We start from the raw sequence: 22895 nt of genomic DNA on the forward strand, positions 1-22895 counted from the left end.
TTTTAAGTCTGTGTTGAATCTGGTCACAGATAGGTAAACCAGTTGTCCTGGTTTCGGCTGGGATAGAGTTAAATTTCTTCCTAGTGCTGTGTTTTGGATTTAGTATGAGAAGAATGTTGATAACACACTGATGTTTTCAGTTGTTGCTAAGTACCCTGCTAGTCAAGGACTCTTCAGGGGCTGGGAGGGAGCATAGCTGGGACAGCTGGCCCAGCTGGCCAACGGGGTATTCCATACCATATGACGTCATGCTCAGTATATGAATGGTAGGCGTGTTCCAGGAAGTAGCGATCGCTGCTTGGGTATCAGTCAGCACGGGTGGTGAGCAATTGCATTGTGCATCACTCATTTTGTATATTCTATCATCATCATCATCATCATCATCATCATCATCATTATTATTATTTTCCCTTCCTTTTCTGTTCCATTAAACTGTCTTTATATCAACCCACAAGTTTACTCACTCTTACCCTTCCGATTCTCTCCCCCATCCCACTGGGGGAGGGGAGCGAGCAGCTGTGTGGTGTTTGGCTGCCTGCCGGGTTAAACCACACCACCAGTGTAAAAGGACCCATGCTGGAGCAGTTCATGAAGAACTGCAGCCCGTGGGAAGGACTCATGTTGGAGAAGTTTGTGGAGGACTGTCTCCTGTGGGAGGGACCCCACACTGGAGCAGGGGAAGAGTGTGAGGAGTCCTCCCCCTGAGGAGGAAGAAACGGCAGAGACAACGTGTGATGAACTGACCACAACCCCCATTCCCCGTCCCCCTGTGCCGCTCGGGGGGAGGAGGTAGAGAAATCGGGAGTAAAGTTGAGCCCAGGAAGAAGGGAGGGGTGGGGGGAAGGTGTTTTAAGATTTGTTTTTATTTTCTCATTATCCTACTCTGATTTGATTGGCAATAAATTAAATTAATTCCCCGAGTCGGGTCTGTTTTGCCCCTGATGGTAATTGGTGAGTGATCTCTCCCTGTCCTTATCTCAACCCACGAGCCTTTCGTTATATTTTCTCTCCCCTGTCCAGCTGAGGAGGGGGAGAGATAGAGCGGCTTTGGTCGGCACCTGGCCTCCAACCAGGGACAACCCACCACAATTTTATAGAAATTTACACTAAAAATAAACTGCAGCAGTTGTGATTATTTGAAACTACTTAATTTAAGCAGCATGTATAACAGAATGTGCTCACTATTGGCTGCTTTAGAGAGTATCTGGGCTGTATTTCAGTGTGTCAGCATGAAGCCTAGAAAAAATAGTGTCAGCCTTTTCATTCTACTGTCAGCATTTTACATGTAAGTTTGAAAGGTGGCTTGTTTGGTTTCTGTTACATGTCCAAGGGAAGGTTAAAAAATAAAAAATACTGGGCTGAAAAGACTATCCTCAATTCTTATTCTCTGTTAATTCCCACCTTAAATTACCTCCAAATATACTATAAAAAAGAAACTCCTCTAAGAATCTGTGAAAGTTTACATGAAAATAATTGATTCGTTTATAGAAAAATTCAGAAAGATTCAGATCTACAAATATTTCAATAGTAAATAGGTTTTTCTTTGAAATTAATACACAATTTTAACAATTCAGAAAACTAGGTTATATTTGATATTGCAAACATTGTTAAAGACTACTACTGACATAAAATATTGGCTGTAATAATCTCTTTTAAAATGTTCCATGCTCATAGGTACATATTTCATAACTATTATCTAACTTGTGCTAACATTCAAAATACACTGTTAATTTTTCAAATCACAGCAAGAGGCACATTTCTGTCTGAGGAATATGAAGTTATAAAATGTTGAAATTTATTTTTGCTATTTAAGCAACTTCTATATATGTAAATAAATTCAGTCCTGCAAAGTCATGTCCTGCTGATCAACACCCGGATAAGGTGACATTTAAAAAGAGAAAAATTGGCTGAGATTTTTTTTGCCCTTTTGTTTCTCTCCATCATGCTCAGTTATTTTGGACAAAAATAAAAATAAATTATTCACTTTTGCCTTTTACAACTGAAAAAAAGGTCTTGGCATAGAAAACATTTCTCAGTTAGGATGCCATTCTTGCAAAGATAAGGATGAGCTAGTAGGACATTTTACCTAAAAAGTTCTCAATCTAATACATATTGTTCTAATTGCAGTTGAAAAAGTATGAGTTTTTTCAATGTTTATTTTAAATTGTATTTATTAGTGTTAATGAATTTAATAATTTTATGAACATTTGAAGCTTAGTTTTCCCAATCTTTCTTGTCCAAAGAAAGTCCTCCAAACAGCGCGTTGGAAGATATCCTAACACATGGTTTGGATCTGTGCTGTTTTTCCTTCTAGCATAATAGCTTCCCTGCTCAAGCCCTCTACTGATTACTTGCTTTACAGCCCTTGGCCAGATGGTTCAAAAAGTCATCGTTTTAGAGAAAGCTCTGGGCAGAAATCTTTCTTCTGAAAGGGCTTACACAGAAGGAGATTATAACAACCACTAATTCTGCCAATATTCTTTCTCAGAAAGGCACCTAAGGAAAATAAAGCTCAAGAATCTTTCTAATCTTTAATAAATTTTCAACTATCTAAAGAGAATAACCTAGAAACAGAAAAACATTATTTTACTCAAGCAAGGTAGAAACCCATTTAAAAGCCACAGCTAGTAAAATTATGATTGCAGTCCTCAGCTTTGCAGTTCAAAAAGGATTCATGTCCTCTTGTCTGAGGATATGCATTATTTTTAATACAGAACCCCCTGCACACACAGTCCCAGCAAATGAAGCAGTAACATCTGTGGCTGCCTTGCCTGACACAGATGTGTGCCAGGCTGCACACCACTGGAGGCTCAGAAGGCTCAGGGAGGAGGCTGTGCTTTCAGGAACGCACAGAGTACCTTCAGGTCTACTCATTCACAACCTTGTTAGGGATGACCATGTATTTCTGAAACGTGGGCCAGCAGCTATTTGTACCAAAGCAATTTCTGCTTTTAACTTATAAAAGAACAAGGATGTCAGAGAAGGATTGTTTTGTGAAATAAAGCAAGGCAAGATCTGAGACTATTCTTCTAGGATCTGAATCCAAGTTTTCAAAAATGTAGATACTGACAATGAAATCTGTAGTACCAAAACCAACAGAGTTTAAATTTGGTAATTTTGTAAGTTCACAATCAATGCAAGACATTTCTAGTAAACAAAAGACTACATATAAATTAGAACCAAATGTTCTTAGTTTAATCTAATTATGTTCATTAATTAGACCTAGGGGGAGAAAAAAAAAAGCTGTACCTGTGAAGAAAGTGATGCTGGAAAGGGAACAATTTTTTTTTTTAAATAAAAACATAGGGCCATATTTATTAGGTGAATTTTGAATTTTAACTTAAAGAGATGTTGACAAACCCTAAGCAAATCACTAGATTATTAGAAATACACAAAATAAAGACATTTTCTTTATCTTCCTGCCAAGTATGAAAATAAAAGATTTTTCCATAAATGTGCTATGAACAAAGTGTTACTCTACTAACTGTAAATCAAATTGCAGTGCTATTATGTATACTTAGAGACACAACAAACAGATAGAAGGTAACTAAAGCAGACAATTTGTTAGCCAGAAATAAATTCTAAAAACATGGCAAAAATTCTGCAATGACTTCAATTAAGGAATAAGAAGAGATAACAACTATAATGAAAAAATATTGAATATAAAAATGTTCCTAAACTACAGATGTAAAATTTATTGAAGAAAAAAATCCCTTTCCTTAAGTATGTAGAGACATAATGTCTTTCTAACAGTATACTCATACTTCACTTTCCTAAGCTATCCAGTATAAAGGCAAAAATGATGATGATGCACCAAAGTTAGGATAAGAGCTGTAGGACTTCAAATGCAGATGCCTAAGAATGCTTTACATTATTACTACAAACTGCTTTACATTGCTTTGCATTATTACCATAACTCCCAAAGCAGCTATTTTGAGGGAAGTGACTTTGTCTGTAAACCCAGAGAGCTGGCATGAACAAGCTCGTGTCTTACTGAAACAGTGTGTACTTGGAAGCAGTTTTACTCTTATCCTTTTATAGTAACAGTGTATGACATTTAACCGTGAATTAAATGTTCCAGGATCAAAAAATATATTGTACCAAAAAGAAATGTTATCTAAACCATTTAGAAGTATGATATGAGATAATATTTACAATAAATTGCTAGTAACATCCATTTATTTCTCTTTATCAAAGTTAAGAAGCTGGCAAACTGTAACTACGTCAGACTGTTCTGCACTGTAATAAATAATTTTCACTGACATTCTCTGACTGCTTTTTATCCTCCGTTTAAATTTACATTAGCTATTATAAACTATAATCAAAATGACAAATTAACTCAAAATGAATGGTCTAAATTATGAAATATTTTCTTGGTCAAAGATCAGCTGTTCCTTTGAAAGGGTGAAGAGAATGCAAATTTAGCAAATCTCTCTCTTAGTGGAAAGAGAGAGCACAGCTTTTCCAGGATTGTCTGCTGCTTTCTTTACATCTTAAAACAGTCCTGTTATGCAGCTGGGAAATCTACATCTTGAAAGAATATCAGTGAAGAGGAGGCTGGTGAGTTTTGTATGCTAATAGCAGCCTGGGTAAATCCCTTGCCTATCTTAATACTAACACATAACAACGCTCTACTTTGAACTCCAGAAGAAACAAATACTTCAAAATAGTAGGGGGTCATGAGGAGCAGTCTGGGCCACACTTCCACTCTCTGTGCTGTAAAAGTAGAATTTTAGATAAATAAAATTTTCAGGGTGTGACTGTCGAAGTTGCATTATCCTGCCCTGCCAACCTCTGAAATGTTATTTCCTGTTTCACAGACTAAGGTATTTTCCTTAAAGCTCCTAGAGTCCAGCTATTAGATGAAAATCTCAAACTGCATCTTAAGAAAGCTCCTAGCTTTTCTAGTTTTGGGAAACCCTTTTAGATTTAACCACTTGAGGAAAAAAAAAAGACTTTTTAAACAATCTCTAGTGATTCTCCAAGGCATAATTAAAAATAGTTGGGCTTGACAGTAATATACTGTAATATAATCAAGCAGAATATAATATAATCCAGTAGAAAACTGAGATTGGTTTATTTTAATGGAGCAGAAAGGGAGTAAAACATTCTTGGTTTGGAGGTTACCATGGACCACCTGAGCCCTGGACCAAGGACCACTCCAGATGAGTATTTTGTCCCCTCACATTCTGCTCCAGGGAGTAGGAGAGGTTAGCGTTATGGATACTAGCCTTGTCATATGAGCTAGTCCTAGTTCACCAGCTGGAAGGATTCCTGGGCTGTTTTATTCACTGTGTAGATACAACCAAGGAAAAATCAGGGCCCTCACATGGCACTCACTAAAACCAGTCCAGCTAGCACTTTCTGATAGCATCAAGCTACGTCAAAAAGGGCTTTCACGTCAAAATTTTACAGAAACATAAAGTTTTGACATTCAACGTGGATAAGACAATCATATCATGGTATGATTCTGTGTTTAACAGACACTACCTGGATTACTACATATTTCTATTTAAATTTTATATGAATTTGCAGGTTAATATTTGATGTATTTAGGAGTCTGGATTGAAAAGTATGCAAAGCATAATTAAAATTGTATATCTTTTTATGATATCCTAGCAGGGATAGCCAAGCAGGAAGAACTGTGACAGCAAAACTTAAGCCCTTGGTGGTTCACAGAGGTATCTGTTTCTCTGCATGTGAGGATGAAATTTTGTCTGTATTTTGAAACAGATTTTTAATGAGATCACACTACATTTTGCTATTAGCCCCAAGTATAAATTAGTACACCATCTGTGTTATATCGTTAATATTCTTATCTATAAACAGTATTATTTTGGCATTAAAATGTGCTCAGATTTGCACTGTAAAACCACCCTGGCTAGAATTCCTTCCGTTTTCTACAATCCTGAGCAGAGTTTATCAGAAAACAGAACTACATGTATTTTTATGCCAAATTCAGATAAGCCTCAAAACATGCCATGTTCCATGTATCGCCACATTTCAGTTTATCACAAGGAAAAGAGAACTTTAAATCGAACAGAAGAAACTAGAGTGCTTCTGACTTGAAAAAATCAAACCCTGATGTACTGTTCCCTAGGCACGCATTCCCCTTCGGAAGGATGAAAGCTTCAGCCAGCCAGCCATCCTCCTTGTGCTCAGCACACCTAAAATGGTCATATACAGGAGCAGAGAATTCACCATTTAAGAAACTGGCAAACTTTCCCTTGGAGTGTGAACTATCTGTGTTTTCTCTGCAAGTGAGAGGCTTCTCACAGCAGATCTGATGTGGACCAAATATAATTCCTGACAAAGCAAGTGGAAAGAAAGTCATTGAAGAGTGCCAACATGCCCAAGTGCTTTTGCTTGCTGCTAGTATTTCTGTAGCAGCTTCTAACAAGGGCTGCAGATGCGTAGTGGTGCCTAGAAAGAGCTTGGGGAAGGAAAAGGTACCTCCAGATGAAGTGTCATGAGGACACGGAAATATCTGGTATGGCTCGTTTCCCAGCAACTGCAACTTAAGTTGAATTCACAGTCTAACTCGTAGGGTATATTAGAGTAATGCACATGTAGCTCAAACTGGAGTTATTTTTTTTTGAGGGGGTGTTGTTTTAGGTTTTTTTAAATTTGGCTTTTTGCTTCACCTACATCTGTTATAACCAAGAAAATATGAGGCCTCCCATTCTCCATCTGGAGGCAATTATATCCCATTTAAGTAGTTTTGCTTTCTTCCATTTTAGGTTTCTTCACTAGCTAAATAACTTCAGCTAGTGTTAACAGGAGTTTATCTCATCCTGTTTGGGAGAGATGATAGATATTCTTAGGCTTTGCTGTTGTTTGTTCTGCTGTGTCACTGTGCTTTTACAACTTCAACAGAAATTTGTACCAAAGTCTGTGAAAGCTAAGCCACTAAAGAGCCGAGTATTGACTGGAAACGTTGCAAAGGTAAAATAAATAAAGCAAAGACGAGTTCACGTGGACAAACAATAAAGTACTCTGTATTCAGCTTCTTCCTAATAAATTTCTGATAGTTTGCTCACTTTAATGTAGGATATGTATAAACACGTATGTGTGTGTGTGTGCACGCACAGTGTATATATAATATACATGTATATAATGACCAACTGTATGAGTGTGTTGATGGGAAGCCTCTGTCTCCTGAGGCTTACTCTTACTTACTCTCTTACTGCTGAGACCCCCGATTTCTACGGTTGCCCAGATTCTGGCAGCTTGCCTGAAGGACTTTCTAACCTCCTAACAAGTCAGGAATCCTGAAGAAAAGAGGTTATAAAAAACCTAAATCACATTTTATATTTCATTATCTTAAAACAGAAATGTTCTTCTCATAGAAAATTGTGTAAAACTGGCTATTCATCACAAGAGATTTTTTTTTCTTTTAGAAAAGAATTGGGATTGAAATTCCACCTCCTGCAATGATCCCCGTTGCCTTCACTCAATACTGTCCTTGTAAACTTCTCTCAGAGGAAAGAGAATGGAACAAGAGAAAAAGTACATGGTAATGGAAGTGAGACTATTCCAACAGTGTTACAAACACAGAATATCTAGTCTGGACAGTACAGACACTACAAGGTATTTAATGGAATGGGAGGTCATTGCTCATGGCTCAACATTCGTTAATCAGCAAATCTGTTAAACTACATCAGAAATGAGATAGAGGGTAATAATAAAGATGTTATCATGGAAACACTATTAAATTTATATTTCCATGACAATAGGAATATCTAGACCATATGTCCTCATCAGAAGCTCTGGGTTTGCTTCTAGTCACTCTGCATTAGAAGCAACATTGCAATAGGAGAAGGGGTTAAGAGTTCTGCAATGTGAATGATATGGACATGAAATTTTTCCATGTGAAAAGAGGCAGTGAAAATATAGATTACTTAGAAAGCTGATGAGCAAGAGTGGTATACAAATATATAAACCAACAACTAATCCTTTAGCAACATAAGGTCGCAATACTACTTAAAACGTTACAAGGCAAAAGATGAAAACAGAAGGAAGAAACTTTTGCACATCGCAGAGAGTTCACCTGTGGAAGTGAGTGTCAAAAGATACTGCTGAAGCAAAAAATTTAGCATAATTTAAAAAAAAAAAGATCAAAATTTGGTGTGAATAAAATATCTAGACTTATTAGAATAAGCAATACACACAGTAAGGAGAGTTTTGGAACACTCATTCATCGGGAACTATTGAAGATGTTGAGGAGATTTTCCCTCAAAGAAGATTATACTGTAACCACCAACTTTCTTACTGTTCTCTCTCAAACGTTTGCTGCTGGCTGCTGTCACAGACCAGGAGCTGGATTAGATGGCATGGACCACCCCTGCAATGAGATATAACAATGCCCCTACGGCTAAGGACACCAGACTAAAACAAGAAATGACCTGTAGATATTAGTGGTTTCTGGGGCTCAGAAATATATTCTATTTACTAGTTCCAATAAGAAATTCCAGTTTTTCAATTTCCTTTGCAATACAAAAATTATCTATTCAGATCCACAATGGACATAAACATATTCTCCAGTGGCATAAAATAAACATTGGTAGGTTACCCCCATACCAGTTTTCTTCTTGTTTAATGCAGTATCTATAAATTAATTACAACATTTTGACATGGTACATGCTGAACTAGCATCAGCTTGTTCCTGATGTATTTGGTATCAGATTGAATGATAGATCTATTTATAGTGCTCCTATCAAGGAATTGCAAGTCAGATAATCTTGACATTAACATGAATATCCATGGACATCTAAAATTTGCAAATCAAACTGAATATTTCCTGGTGTTTATGGTTGGTGTAATTTTTTTCTCCATCCCAAGAGATTCTAATTTCTGCTCCCAGCCTAATCTAGAAGGCCAACTTCATATGGGGATTGTTTCAGCCACAAACAGCAAAGCCAAGCCATTTATTTATTGTAAACCATAGCAACACTAGTCATAATAATTTACTTCACTGTGTATAAAAGAACATTTCCTGATGGTTATTCATACAGGTTCTAGCTTACCATCAGTTTAGGCTGTTAGAACTTACTTAGGCATAAATTGGAAAAAGCTTGTTGATAAAATACTTATAGGTATATTTCAATTTTCTGTTTATTTGACACTAACTAAATCACTTCCAAGGCAGTAACAAGAACAACAATATCCCACAGAATAAGCACTCAAGTACTGCTAGTCCAAAGCAGTAATAGGAAACACTGACAGATTCAACCTGTTCCACTGTGATAGACTCACTCAACCTATTTGTGTGAGGATCGATGTCTGAGAAAATTAAGCAAAAGCTGAAACTTTTGAACATATTACTTGTCTTCTGTTTTTTTCCTGCTGTTGAGGACCTATGGACTGGGAGGTTTTAGGAACTGATGTAGAGACTCTTCATATTTAGTCATTATCAGGGACTCTGGGCTGTTTTGTCAAGGACGTAAGTGTGCAGCAACACCAAGAGTCAAGTATGATTCACTTGCACCTGCTTTCCTACTGCTACTTAACCTGACCAGCAATATGCTTTGCTATTTTTCCACTTTTCCCAAGATTTCAAATTAAAATAACCAAATGTCGGAATTAGGTATGATGACATTTTGGCGTGCAGATTTGTCTGAAATAAATCTGAGTGAGACTCAAAACATCATTTTAACGGTGACAAGGCATACTCTGAATTACAGAATTTCTGAGCTGAATATGAAATCAACTGTGTGACTCATCGCGTTCGCTAGAAAAGTCCACGCTTATGCATTCAAATATTTTATTTCCCAGACAATGTTGAATGACTAGTCAAAAAGAACCAAACTAGTTCCAGTGTTCTGGCACTCTAATCCCTAATAAATAAAATAATAAACTTTAATATGGTTTCTATTCCAATTTCATTACAAGGCTTATAATAACAAAAAAAGTTAGAATATTACACTCTGCTCACTAAGAAAGCTTTGACATCATTAAGAAATCCCCTTAGAGAAGGAATTCCTGAAAATTGCTGTTTGAGAGGGAAATTCCACTTTCCAGCCAAGCTCCCGAGAGTTTAGTGGCTTGGAGTACAATTATCTGGCAGGAGGGAATCTGCCTCCCTACATACGAATGCCGCAAGCAGCTGGCTGCAGAAGTGGTGTTGGCAGTAGCTTCAGCCACATGACCATTCCTCTAGTCCAGGGAAATATGCCAGATGGCAGCCAAAGAAGAAAAACAGAAAGAAAGCAGAGGAAGGTACAAAAGAAGCTCATATAAAACAACAAAGAACCTTTCTTTCTTTTCCATATGAAGAAATAAGTTTCATGATTACTGTGTCTCAGGAAGTGTAGCTTCATAGCTAACTAAACGAAGATGTAATTCTGACACTGCAATAATTTAACAAACTTATTAATTTTTTTATTATTCAATTTAATGCATACTATTGCCAGTGTCATTTCTCCATAATACCCATTTTACTTTGGGGTTTACAATCTCTACAGAATTGTCATTGTGAAAAAAGATTTAATGACCAGCCAGACAATCAGGGCAGATCCTGCTGCCTCTGGAGAATCTTCTAAGTGGTCCTGAGGACCTGTCATTAAGTCAGTGGGAGGTGTGAGTGTTTAGCATCTAGCAGGATTGAGTGTCATATAACATATTCTTATTCATACATCTTGGTTATGTGTAAGAAATTTTGATAGGTGCTGTAGTTCTTCGTCATCCATGTGTGACCAGATTTAGAGGTCATGAAGAAGGCTTCTGTCTCCATCTGTTCTTCAGAGGTCTCAGGAGGCTCTAAAGCATAACTGTGCTACTATTAGGACTCTGTTTTTATAGTCACATCTAGTGGTATTTTCCTGAGCAAAGCTAAATGCAGCAGGAAACACGATTCCTGTCTGCATTTCAGGAAGTGAGATGTGCTTCAGTTTAGAGAGACTCAAGGCTTTAAAAAGAAAAAGAAAAAAAAAAAAAAAAAAGGAAAAGAGGTGAGCTTGTCTGTGAGTTCTGAAAACATAATAAAGATTTACAAATATTTGTATTGGACTAGAAGAATGTTCATCTGCCAGAGAGCAGGATTGGCACACCTCCCTACAAAACTAAACAACCCTCCTCTTTCTCCAGCCTGAAAAAATATACTGAAATTGTGAAATGGTTTGGTGGTCTCCTGAGTTTCCTTATCTGTGAAGTACCCACTCCTGGCCTTGGCTCTACATCTAATGCTGTGAATACTTGCACTTCTGGTGTATAGTGAATCATAAGTGAATCTCTACCAGGTTTTTTGGTCTGCTTTCCTATTTTTTTTCAGTACAATTTGCTGAGGCTTTAAGCTATGGTTTATTTGATGGGAAGGGCAGAGGAGGAGGAGCTCTGAGTGACTGCAATCCATTCCAGCTCTTCCTAGAAAAATTGCATTGTCTCAAGGCATTTTTTTTTCCTACTCTGGGGAAACTTGCATTAGTCTAGCTCTTCCACCACCTTCTGAAAGACAGATGCAAACCCCAGCACTTGCTGATCAGCAAAGAAACTCAAATCACTATTTGGCTAGAAGGGGGTATCAATGTATCACAGAATCTCCCAAAAATGAAATATGCAAATGAAACATAATCGTTCATTTAATCAATATATTCTGAGTATCCCACAGAAAAAACACTATGGTTTTTGCCCAAAATGTAGCAAAAGAAATTTTGAAATCATGGCCAACTTCATAATTTAAACTAAGATTATGAAGTAGAACAGTATGGTTTGCTAAACAATGTTCATCATGGAAGGCCTGGACAGTACTATCAGGTATTCAGTTTTAGAAACCAAAGCCCCTTGACATCAGATAGTTCAGTGACGTGAGCAGAACTGTCAGTTGACATAAACAAGGTTATTAAATTACATAGGGACCGGGTACTGTAAAATTTTGTAGTAGATTTCTAAATATAACCTACAGTGTGAATGCAGCCATGGCAGTGACATGGCAATATGTATATTAAGGATTTTTAATCCTCTTCTCAGTTGAAACTTATGGTTATATTAAATAGTAACAACAAAAATGGCTGACATTCAATAATACAACTATGACCCAGTTTTTATAAAATTATCTTTAACCTCATGCTAATTCTTTAAAGCTCCTGAAAAACAAACATATAACACTTTTTCTACAGTAAGACAAAATTCATTAAAGCCTCTGGACTTTAGATAAGAGTTTCTTGCTTTTTATTTTTATTAACAACTTTTAAGAGTATTTTCACTTGTTAGATTGAAAAATTAGACAATGCGCTATTTTTACGGAAGTTAATCATCAAAGAAATCAGATGCTATATTAACATGCTACTTGAAATATTTTTCTTTTTGTTTCTGCAACGTTGATATAAGTTTGTAAAAGAAGCATGAGTAGGTTTCTTTAAGCAAAAAAACTATGATAAAAAGACTGCCTTAAGAGAATCTCAATTGAATTATATGATCTAGTTTTGAACTTTAAAAAACTATTATAGATACCATCTTTTTATTCTCTATTCAAATCCCTTTATCTATTATTATTATTTTTTTGTCATAAAAACAGCTCCCTCTATATGAACAACCTAGCTTTTGCAAAAGAAAACACTGAGAAGTTGGATTGTACCTAGCCATTTTTTACAGTATTTACATAGACAGTGTTTGCTATCAATAATGCTACATAAAGCATTTAGCTTCTTGGGCATTTGATATTGTACATGTGTGCAAATAAATGTGACTATTGCATCAATGAATACTAAAAAGTTATCATTAAGATGATATGTAATGTTTCTGATATGTTCTTCAATGCGCTATATACAAATGGGAGGATCTTTCCTTAAGAATTTTATACTTGAAAATTTATACTGCATCTATTATAGATAAAAGCAAGGAAGTTGGAAAACAAGTATTGGCTCAATTGCAGAAAGCAGTATGATAAATACTGGAAAACATACTTTGCTATTGTTATTTTTAAATAACAGCTAAGGAAAAAATAGAATCTGCGTGTTTTTCTCGTGGTTATACTTACTTTTTAAATGTCGAACACAAAAATATTTAACAAACATGGTTTTCTGGTTATGCAAATCAGCAAAAGCCCCTCAACTATAAATATTAATTCAGATTTGGTATGCTGTATCAGTGTTATATTTATAACTAAATATGTTTACTTATAATAAGTACTGATAATATTTAGAATGAATACTTTTATAAGAACACTGATGTAAATGTTAATTTACTTTTTCCCCAGCTTGGAGTGCAAAAAAGAATCAAAAGTATTGTTTGCTTGAAAAGTGCAGTTTCATAAACTTCCATGGTCACTTATTCATTATATTTTCCAATTACACAGAAAAACTTACTATTTTCCTGATATACATGTTCAGCAAAGCCTTTATGAGCTCAAGAGAGTCACAATTAATACAAGACATTTCCAGACTTTTATATACTATAAGCCTATAGAAGAATAAAAAAGAGCCACAGTTGCAATTATTATCACTGTCAATTACACTGTAAGCCATTAGAAGAAATACCTGTAGGACTTCAAAAAGCGAAATCTCATCTTATTTCGTGGAGATGGACGAGGGATATAGGCTCCAAAAGGATCCCACAGAAAGGCCATTGGCAAAGTTAATTCTAAAATCCTCTAAAAAATATATCCCTGAGGGGAAGCAGGACAGTTCTGCCGGAGGTGCCCCACACTAATCATGAAGCACTTGTAACTGTGTAAGGGAACGTCCTTTTCCTATGGTATGCTTTGGCAGAGATGTGGCTGGCTGAGAGCACAGACTAGAAGGGATAACTGGGATTTCCTGCTGCATGAGACTTGCCCTTTGCATGAACGTTTCCTATATTCAGGGCTCTTATCACATGACTCAAGTGAGAAATCTTATGGTAAACCCTTGGATAGTTATAGCAGCCACTAAAAAGCACAGAACCGTAGAACTAAGGCAGACCAGAAATAGCCAATGCTCTGATTATTCACTGCTGCCCAGACAAAGGCCTTCAAACCCTATGGATTATATTTGAACAATCTGTTTTGACTGGCATCAGACAGCTAAGGAGTATTTGGAAAAAAAAAAAAAAAGAAAAAAAAGAAAGAACCCCAAACCAAAATCTCCTCTGTCCCCCAATGTCCTCCCCTGGCACAATAAGGAGCTAGTAACCAGGGAGTAAAACTGATATTGAAAACATGTCTGCAAACCCCTCAATTGCCTTTGTTTAATTCTTAACTCTCTTCAAGTGTGTCTTCCTTCCTCACAGTTTCTAAAGAGAATCAATTTATAACATTAAGTAGCTTTTCTGAAAGGGCTTAATCATGTACAAGAGATCAACCACTCTAAGAAAGCAAGTCTCAGACTGGTAGATAATTTTCAGGCCTCTTGGCAGCTTTTCTCAAATAATTCCCCGTACTGAATTACCACCAGTGACTTTGAGAAATGAACTCAGTTCCCTGCTAGCTGGGGTCATTCTGAATTCTGAAGAGAATTCAGATTTGGTGTCTTTTTGTTGTTTGTTTTGCTGGTGTTTTGGTTTTTAATTCAAGCCCCAACTCTTGCATGCAATTGTTTCATCCTAGTGCTAGTAGCTTTGAAGGCAAACAGCCTACAATTCAATTATGACACCAACTGAGGTCATGCCAGTGATGCCACCAGTACTTCCTCTACTGACTCTGAATGTGGCTATGATCTCCCAGCACTGGAAGCAGAGGATTCTCTAATTTGTGTGATCTTTGTAACAAATCTAACTGGAAAAGGTCAGAGAGTTAGAAAAATAAATTTTCGGGGATAAATTATGTCTATCAATCAATTATCTGATGAAATGTACTATTTATATGGTAAAGGGGACTGTGAGAAACTACACTCTTCAGAAAAAAATATAAATATACTATAACTGGGTATATTTTGCTCTTTGGAGGAAACATTTTTCTTATGTTGCTCTGGCAAATGCACTACAGGACCAACTGACAATAAATGTCTTCACACCATGAAATAAGCTTTGAATATATGGGATTCATAGGTGAAATCACTGTTTCCAGGCCAAAAGTCACATTATTCTTGAGCAGTTTAAAGAATATACTATATAATTAAATTCTAATAATATAGCATCTAATTTCCACAGAAATAGAGTTCCAACAATGGTTAGTAAGCAGCTCTCTGGGTATCATAAGCTATAGTCTTCTTTACAATCATTATATCATTAAAATTTGAGTGGTTAATAGATCACTTTAAACATACCTGAATGATAATACTGGATGTGAGCATTGCCAAAATCAATATTTCTCTTCTGGCAAATAAAACCAGGTTAGGCTGCGTTTTTATAATTACATCCTAAATAACTTAACATCGCCAGGTATATTTCCTTTTCATATTCTGTTTCTAAAAAGGATTTTGTACAACACATTAATACAGCAGCAAAATTTGTTTTTTCTTTTTTATAAAGAAAACCAAACCAAACATGCTTATTATTAGCTATCTTTTCTCCTCCTTAGTCCCCTTCCTTCACTATTACACTAAACCTGCTAACGCAGCCAACCAAGATAAGGTCATAGAAATAAGCTTCTTACAAGATTACTAAAGACTAAATTTATACCTTGATATCAAAAACGTTTATTATCACTATATAGTGGCATGCAGTAGATCACTGTATCAAGACAAATCACAGTGTTTATGGAAATTCAAGGAAATGAAGGAGCAAATAACTCTGTAATACACCTTGACTTTTACAGAGAAGTCACTAGGCTTTTCCTGCTTTTTTTTTTTCCTTTCAGAAAAAAATAAAATGACATGTCTAGAATCACTCGAAGAACATAAAATGATTGACATTAATTTTTTATTTGTAGGCAGTGTTTTGTGGAAAAAATATCTCGACGGCATGAGTAAACAAATATCTAGCTTTGTATAAAAGAGGTAAAATCAATCATTGCACTCTATGGTAATCCAGACCTCTTATAGAAATGCATATATCTTTGACATTCTATGCAGTTTTGTGATTGCAACTTTTGCTCTACATTTTTGACAGATATTGGGATATCAGCCTCACACTCCTAGCTGGTCAGTGGCACCACTATAGTATGTTATTATTGATGGCTTCAGGTTTACAGGATCTACAGAGTGAACTATTAAGGAAACATTTCTTTTACTGTTCTCCCAGATATCTAAACTACTGCTATTTTTTTAGAAATGATTCATATAAATGAATCGCAAAATAATATTTTTCATAATTAAAAATGCAAAACTTAAATTAATAATGAACACACAAACCCACACAAAATTAGACTCTTTTTTTGGTCAGTTAAAGTCATGTAAGTGTAAAAGCTCTTGGTAGTAAGCAGGTCTGGTGATAAGCATAAATATCTATACAGACTCGGTTCACTTTCCCAGATATGTCCCAAAGCATTTTAGAACTCAAAGGGCCAAGTTTTGTCTCTAAATTCCTCTCAGTGTATCCAAAGCTCAAATAACTACACCTTTAAGGGGACTGTAGCCAGGAGGCTCGCCAGTGGTGGCCATGGTGTTTTTGCAGACATCTCCACTTTACTCTAACCCAGCTCCACTCTTTGGGTCATATGATGGGAACCCACTACAGCGTCTGGACGCATGACAGACCATGCTATTCAACAGAGCACGTGACAGTGTTAATGTTAATCTTAATCAACATTAATCTTCAAAGTGTTATCATCCTGTGTATAGCCCTCACCCAGAACTGGGTTAAAAGACCAGTTAATAAGAAACCAGAATGATGAAGCTAGTGAGTGGGTGTTTGATTGGGGGAGATCAAGATGTATATGTTTTAATTTAAGAACACTATGGTGATAGATAGTTTAGTTTGTTGTGGATTCTATATTGCTCGCTTCTGTAATTTTAAACAATGAAGACTTGTTGCTTAGAAGTTAGGTAACTAACAGGTGTGTGTTTTAGAAGTAGTGATAATTAATTTTAGCTATGGAAACTATAAACAAACGTGGTCCAAGCATGGCTCAGGGACAAATTGCGACCCTATAAGGTAAAGAGGAAATAAGTTCATGAAGAGTTCACTACCCTGTCGACCACCAGAGACCACCCGAGACCCCCAAGAAGACCCTAAAGGCTTTAGTGTGCATGTGTTTAAGATGATGTAATATTATAATTAGTTCTCAGAAATGTAATGAATATGTAACAAGGAAACTTAAAATATGTATGAGAAGCATGGATATAAACAGAAAGGTGATTAGACCAGGTGTGCTTGATTTGTGGCAAGTCCACCGAGCACCCAGGCCTGAATAAAACAATATCTCTCCTGAGCGTGTGGAATTGGTTACTTGCACGCCGGGCACGAATCCGCTTTTCGGACAACAGTTTTTGGCGACCCAGATGGGACAGCTGTGAAGCCTTGCCCGGATCGACTCGCCAGCTCTCGGTGGGGAGACCCTGCTCTCTGGACTCCAGCGCGCACCGACCTTTTGATCGGGGACTCCGTGAGTATTCTCCCCGACCAGAGCAGGTGAGCGACTCAACAGTGCAACGCTAAGGTAAATGAGATATTGTTCTGGAGTATAAAACTGTGCATGCATTTGGTAAGGAATTGTGGCCACAGGTAAAGAGGTATATTCATATGCGTTTGACAGTGACGACTGGAGTATATGAAGTTGTGGTAAAGAACGTTCTTTTTTGGTAAAGATATGGGAGCTCAACCAGCAAAAGTAACACCTTGTTCCCCCTTAGGATGCATCATTAAACATTGGGGAAAATTTGGGGGTGATCCTTTGAGAAAGGATAAATTAATTGAATATTGTACTAAATGGTGGCCAATGTATAAATTAGAAGATGAGGAAAAATGGCCAGAATTGGGAACCTTGCAATATAATACTATTTTACAATTAATGTTATGAGGTACCTTATGTAATTTGTTTTTTTTTCTTTGAGAAATGATCATGAAATTTGGAAAAAATGTGAACTTTTAGATTTAGATTTTAATGTGGTGATGATGATGATGGAAAATAAGGAACCAAAAGTGCATTGTTGTTCTGCTTGTAGCATAGGAAAATGATGTTTAAAACTAGGAGAAGAAGAGGAAGATACACAAATGTTAGTACCACCAAATGAAAATGAAACTTCTGAAACCGAAGCAAGAAGAAGCAATACTTTTAGTCCGATAGCTGGCAGGACTAGAACCCAGCAAGGGTCTGTATTGTTAGCACCCCTTCGCCAGGCAGCGGGCCCAAGGGGGGAGGCAGTATTTGTGAAAGTACCATTTACAACTTCTGATTTAATGAATTGGAAAGAGTTAGCAGGATCATATAGAAAGAATTCTGAAAAGGAGTATAGACCTTTTCAAACAGTTATTGAAAATCATAATCCAAATTGGCAAGATATTCAAATTCTTACTCCTGAAGAAAAGAGGGTAATATTAGAAAAAGCAAATATAGAAAATGAGAGAATAAATGCAAAAGAAGATCCTGCTCATTTTATGCTAACTCAAGACCCAAATTGGAATCCTAACAGTAATGATGGGAAATTGATGATTAAACAGTATCAACAATTAATTTTGTATGGAGTAAAGAATGGAATACCCTGCCCAAAGAATTTGGCGAAATTGACTCAAATAATTCAAGGAAAAACAGAGGACCCATCCACCTTTTATGAATGATTATGTGAGGCAGCTAGGAAATGGACAGACTTAGATCCTGAGAGTGATAAAAATAGAGCAATATTTACTACTTTGTTTGTAAGGCAAGCTGCTCCAGATATTCAAAAGAAATTGCAGAAAGTGGATGAAATTACAGGAATGACTATATTATAATAATAGGGAAGAGGAGGAAAAGAAAAATCAGGAAAAAGAAAAAATAAAAGACAGGAAACAAAAAGCTGCTATTTTAGCAGTTGCTTTTGTAAATGCCCAAGGATCAGCTGGAGGAAGAGGTAGAAGATATTTGAGAGGTAGAGGTAGAGGGTATTTGAGAGGAAAAGGCAGAGGAGGTAGAGATATGTTTAAACAATATACCCCATTACGATTTAATCAATGTGCTGTATGTAAGAAACAAGGACACTGGAAGAGTGAGTGTCCAGAGAACAAAGGAGCAGTCGTGACTCAGTCACAGCAAATACCACCTGAAGCTGATTTACTTATGATGGGAGGAGATTCTGAATGATAGGGACCGGGGGTAGAAAATGATATTTTCCCAGCTGAGCCCCTGGTTCCAGTAAAGCTGGGAGATGAAGTAGTCGATTTTTTAGTAGATACTGGAGCAAAATATTCTGTTATAAATACATGTAAAGGACCAATGAGTAAATTTAATGTATCTATTGTTGGGGTCACGGGAAAGAAGGAGATAAGGCCTTTTTTTTGAAACCTTTAAAATATAAAATTGGACGAAAAACATTGATGCATGAATTTTTATATATACCGGAATGCACCATGCCTCTCTTAGGACGGGATTTATTGAATAAATTGGGAGCACAAATCACCTTTAAAAAGAAGAATCCAAGTTCATTTTCCTGAAGCTAATGCCTGGCAAGCTCAAGTTTATTTATTACAGACAAACACAGATGAATCTGAAGAAATTCCAGAAGAGATTAAAGATGCAGTTTACCCTTTTGTTTGGGCAACAGAGAAACCAGGAAGAGCGAAAAATGTGGAACTGGTAAAAGTTGAATTGAAAACAGGAGTTCAACTGGTAAGAAAGAAACAATATCCTATTAGTATAGAAGCCAGAAAAGGTTTGGAACCAATAATAAATAATTTTCTTAAACACGGACTTTTAAGAGAATGTCAATCTGATTATAATACTCCTGTCCTTCCAGTGAAAAAGCCACATAACCAAGGATATAGGCTGGTTCAAGATTTAAGAACGATAAACCAGTTAGTGGTGGACATTCATCCAGTAGTCCCTAATCCATATACGCTGCTAACAACTATCAATGAATCAAATGCATATTTCTCTGTTATAGATTTGAAAGATGCTTTCTTTTGTATACCTCTGGAAGAAAACAGCCAAAAGATTTTTGCCTTTGAATGGGAAGATCCGTCGACTGGGAGGAGGACTCAGCTCTGCTCGACCGTGCTGCCACAAGGGTTTAAAAATAGCCCAACCATCTTTGGAGCAGCTCTGAATAAGGAACTGGAACAGTGGTCCGGTAAGGAAGATCAAATCACCCTCCTTCAATATGTTGATGACATCCTATTGGGAGCAGATACTACTGAGATCTGCAAAGAAAAGACTGTTAGCCTCCTAAACTTTTTAGGAATGGCTGGCTACAGGGTGTCAGAGAAGAAAGCAAAAATTGCAAAACAAACTGTAATTTATTTGGGATTTGAGATTTCCCAAGGACAGCGAAGATTGGGAAATGGTAGAAAAGAAGCCATTTGCAAGATGGCACCCCCTCAATCCAAAAGAGAGTTGAGAGGATTTCTAGGAAGGGCTGGATGGTGTCGCTTTTGGATTCCAAATTATGGTTTGATGGCAAAACCATTGTATGAGGCAACCAAAGGCCCTGGAGAAAATCCTGCCTCTTTAATGCCAAGTGAAAAAGAGAGTGATCTTAACCATGATTGTTTATAAGTCATTGAACAGGTATATGCCAGCAGGCCAGATCTGAAAGATGTCCCTCTCCAAACTCCGGATGAAGAATTATTTACTGATGGAAGCAGCTTTGTTGTAAAAGGAGAAAGGAGGGCTGGCTATGCCGTGGTAACTTTAACTGAAGATCGAGAAATAAAAGCATTACCTCCAAATACATCCGCCCAGAAAGCAGAAATTATAGCCCTCACAAAAGCCTTAAATTTGGCTAAAGGTAAAAGAGTCAACATCTATACAGATTCTAAATATGCTTTTGGAGTTGTGCATGCTCATGGAGCAATATGGAAGGAGTGAAGACTTTTATCTGCTAGCGGTACCCCTATAAAATATGGAACAGAGATTTTGAATTTATTGGAAGCAGTACAGAAGCCTAAAGAAGTTGCTGTGATTCATTGTAAAGCTCATCAAAAAGAGGACTCAAAAGTAATACAAGGAAATCGAAAAGCAGATGAGGCTGCTAAACGTGTAGCATTAAATACTATGATTTATGTTTTAATTCCATCAAAAGAAATTCAAGTGGAATCCCCAAATTATAATGAGAAAGAAAATAAATTAGCTATGTTATTACATCGTAAGAAGAATGATCAAGGATGGTGGATAACTTCACATGGACAATGTATAGTAACCCCTGAAATTATGAAGAAATTAATGGTCAAAACCCATGCTGAAACACATATGGGAGCAGAGGCAATGGTGGAATCAGTAAGACGATATGCGATAGGAACCAAAATGTTATTGATTGCTAAAAGTGTGAGCAATAAATGTGAGATTTGTCTTAGGAACAATCCGAAAATACAAATCCGACCCCCTCCTGGAGAGGTAAAAAGTGGCATAACTTCCGGTGAGTATTGGCAAATAGATTTTTCAGAGTTACCGCGATGTAACCAATACCGATATCTATTGATATTGGTAGATACCTTCTCTGGATGGCCAGAAGCTTTCCCGTGTCGAACCAACAAGGCAAAAGAGGTTGTAAAACATTTGTTGAAAGAAATAATTCCAAGGTTTGGAGTCCCTTTAGGAATATCCTCAGACAGAGGTCCACATTTTGTAGCAGAGGTTGTTAAAAACATGAGTAAGACATTAGGGATTAAGTGGGATCTCCATACCCCTTGGAGACCTCAATCTAGTGGGCAGGTGGAAAGGATGAATCAAACATTGAAAAGACAAATTTCTAAAATATGTCAGGAAGCTCAATTGAAGTGGATCGAAGCCTTACCACTTGCCTTGTTGAGAATTAGGGTGACCCCTAGAGCTAAAGAAAAAGTGAGTCCATTTGAAATTTTATATGAAAAACCTTATAGTGTTAATTTGACAGGACGATCAGAACAAATGCATGTAATAGGAGAAAAAGTATTAACTGAATATCTTTTATCTTTGAGTAAGGTGTTGAATTCTTTGCATAAGTATGTCCTTTTGAAGACACCTTTACCTCTTGAATTTCCAGTACACTCATTTAATCCAGGGGATCAAGTTTATTTGCGAACGTGGAAGGACGACCCTCTTGGAGAAAAGTGGAAAGGACCTTTCCAGGTGCTGTTAACAACAAACACTGCTGTGAAACTGGAAGGAATAGATTCTTGGATTCATTATACGAGGATTAAGAAAATTCCACCTGGACTGTGGACATCTGTATTTAAGGAACCATTGAAGTTAACTTTGCGGCATGTTCAATGAAATACTAGAGATGCTGCTAAATTAGTGTAACAATTTGATTATTGAACAGAATTAGAGAGAGAGGGAAGATGTGGAATGTGTTGTTGTTAATAATAACGATCAGTCAGATTGATTCTCAATTTTTGTTATAGAAATCGAAATATCTGGGAACTTTTAGCCCGAGAAGTAACCAACATGTCTTCCTTTTGTATTGCAGCCGAAAATTCTGTGGGAGAGATGTATAGTTCTTGTTTGGTAAGAAAAGATATAAATTATACCTCCCAAGCACTTTCGACTATTGGTATGGAAATGACACAAATAAGAGAAGCCACACTTGAAAACAGGGCTGCAATTGACTATTTACTTTTAAGACACAATCATGGCTGTGAAGAATTTAAAGGAATGTGTTGTTTTAATTTGAGTGATAATTCACAGTTAGTAGAGAAGAAAATCCAACAATTAAAAGATTTGGCATATGGGTTTAAAGAACAGGAAGGATTAGATTTTTCTTGGTTGTTCTCGTGGCTTCCAAATTTAAATTGGCTTAGACAATTATTTTTGTTTGTGGTACTGATTGTTATTTTAATTATGATTACATGTTGTATGATTCAATTTGTATCTTTTTGTAGAAAATAAGTATTATGAGACTCATGATGCTTAACATCATAAGTCTCAAAGGGGGGAATTGTTAATGTTAATCTTAATCAACATTAATCTTCAAAGTGTTATCATCCTGTGTATA

General features: G+C 36.6%; 1 protein-coding gene across 3 annotated transcripts in view; it reads right to left on the reverse strand.

Annotated features, from left to right (window-relative positions):
• The window catches only part of LOC142075110 (3',5'-cyclic-AMP phosphodiesterase 4D-like), a 659649-nt gene that overhangs the window by 291691 nt on the left and 345063 nt on the right, over nucleotides 1-22895 (reverse strand). The window contains exon 1 of one of the 3 annotated variants that reach the window (XM_075136131.1): nucleotides 13473-13576. The exons of the other annotated variants lie outside the window; for them this stretch is intronic. Within the exon in view, the coding sequence (XP_074992232.1) occupies nucleotides 13473-13561 (89 nt within the window). The 5' untranslated portion in view covers nucleotides 13562-13576. Of the gene's footprint in view, nucleotides 1-13472; nucleotides 13577-22895 lie in introns of those variants that run through there. 3 annotated transcript variants of the gene reach the window in all.

The sequence above is a fragment of the Calonectris borealis genome, chromosome W, assembly GCF_964195595.1.
Source record: "Calonectris borealis chromosome W, bCalBor7.hap1.2, whole genome shotgun sequence".
Taxonomy (NCBI): Eukaryota; Metazoa; Chordata; class Aves; order Procellariiformes; family Procellariidae; genus Calonectris; species Calonectris borealis.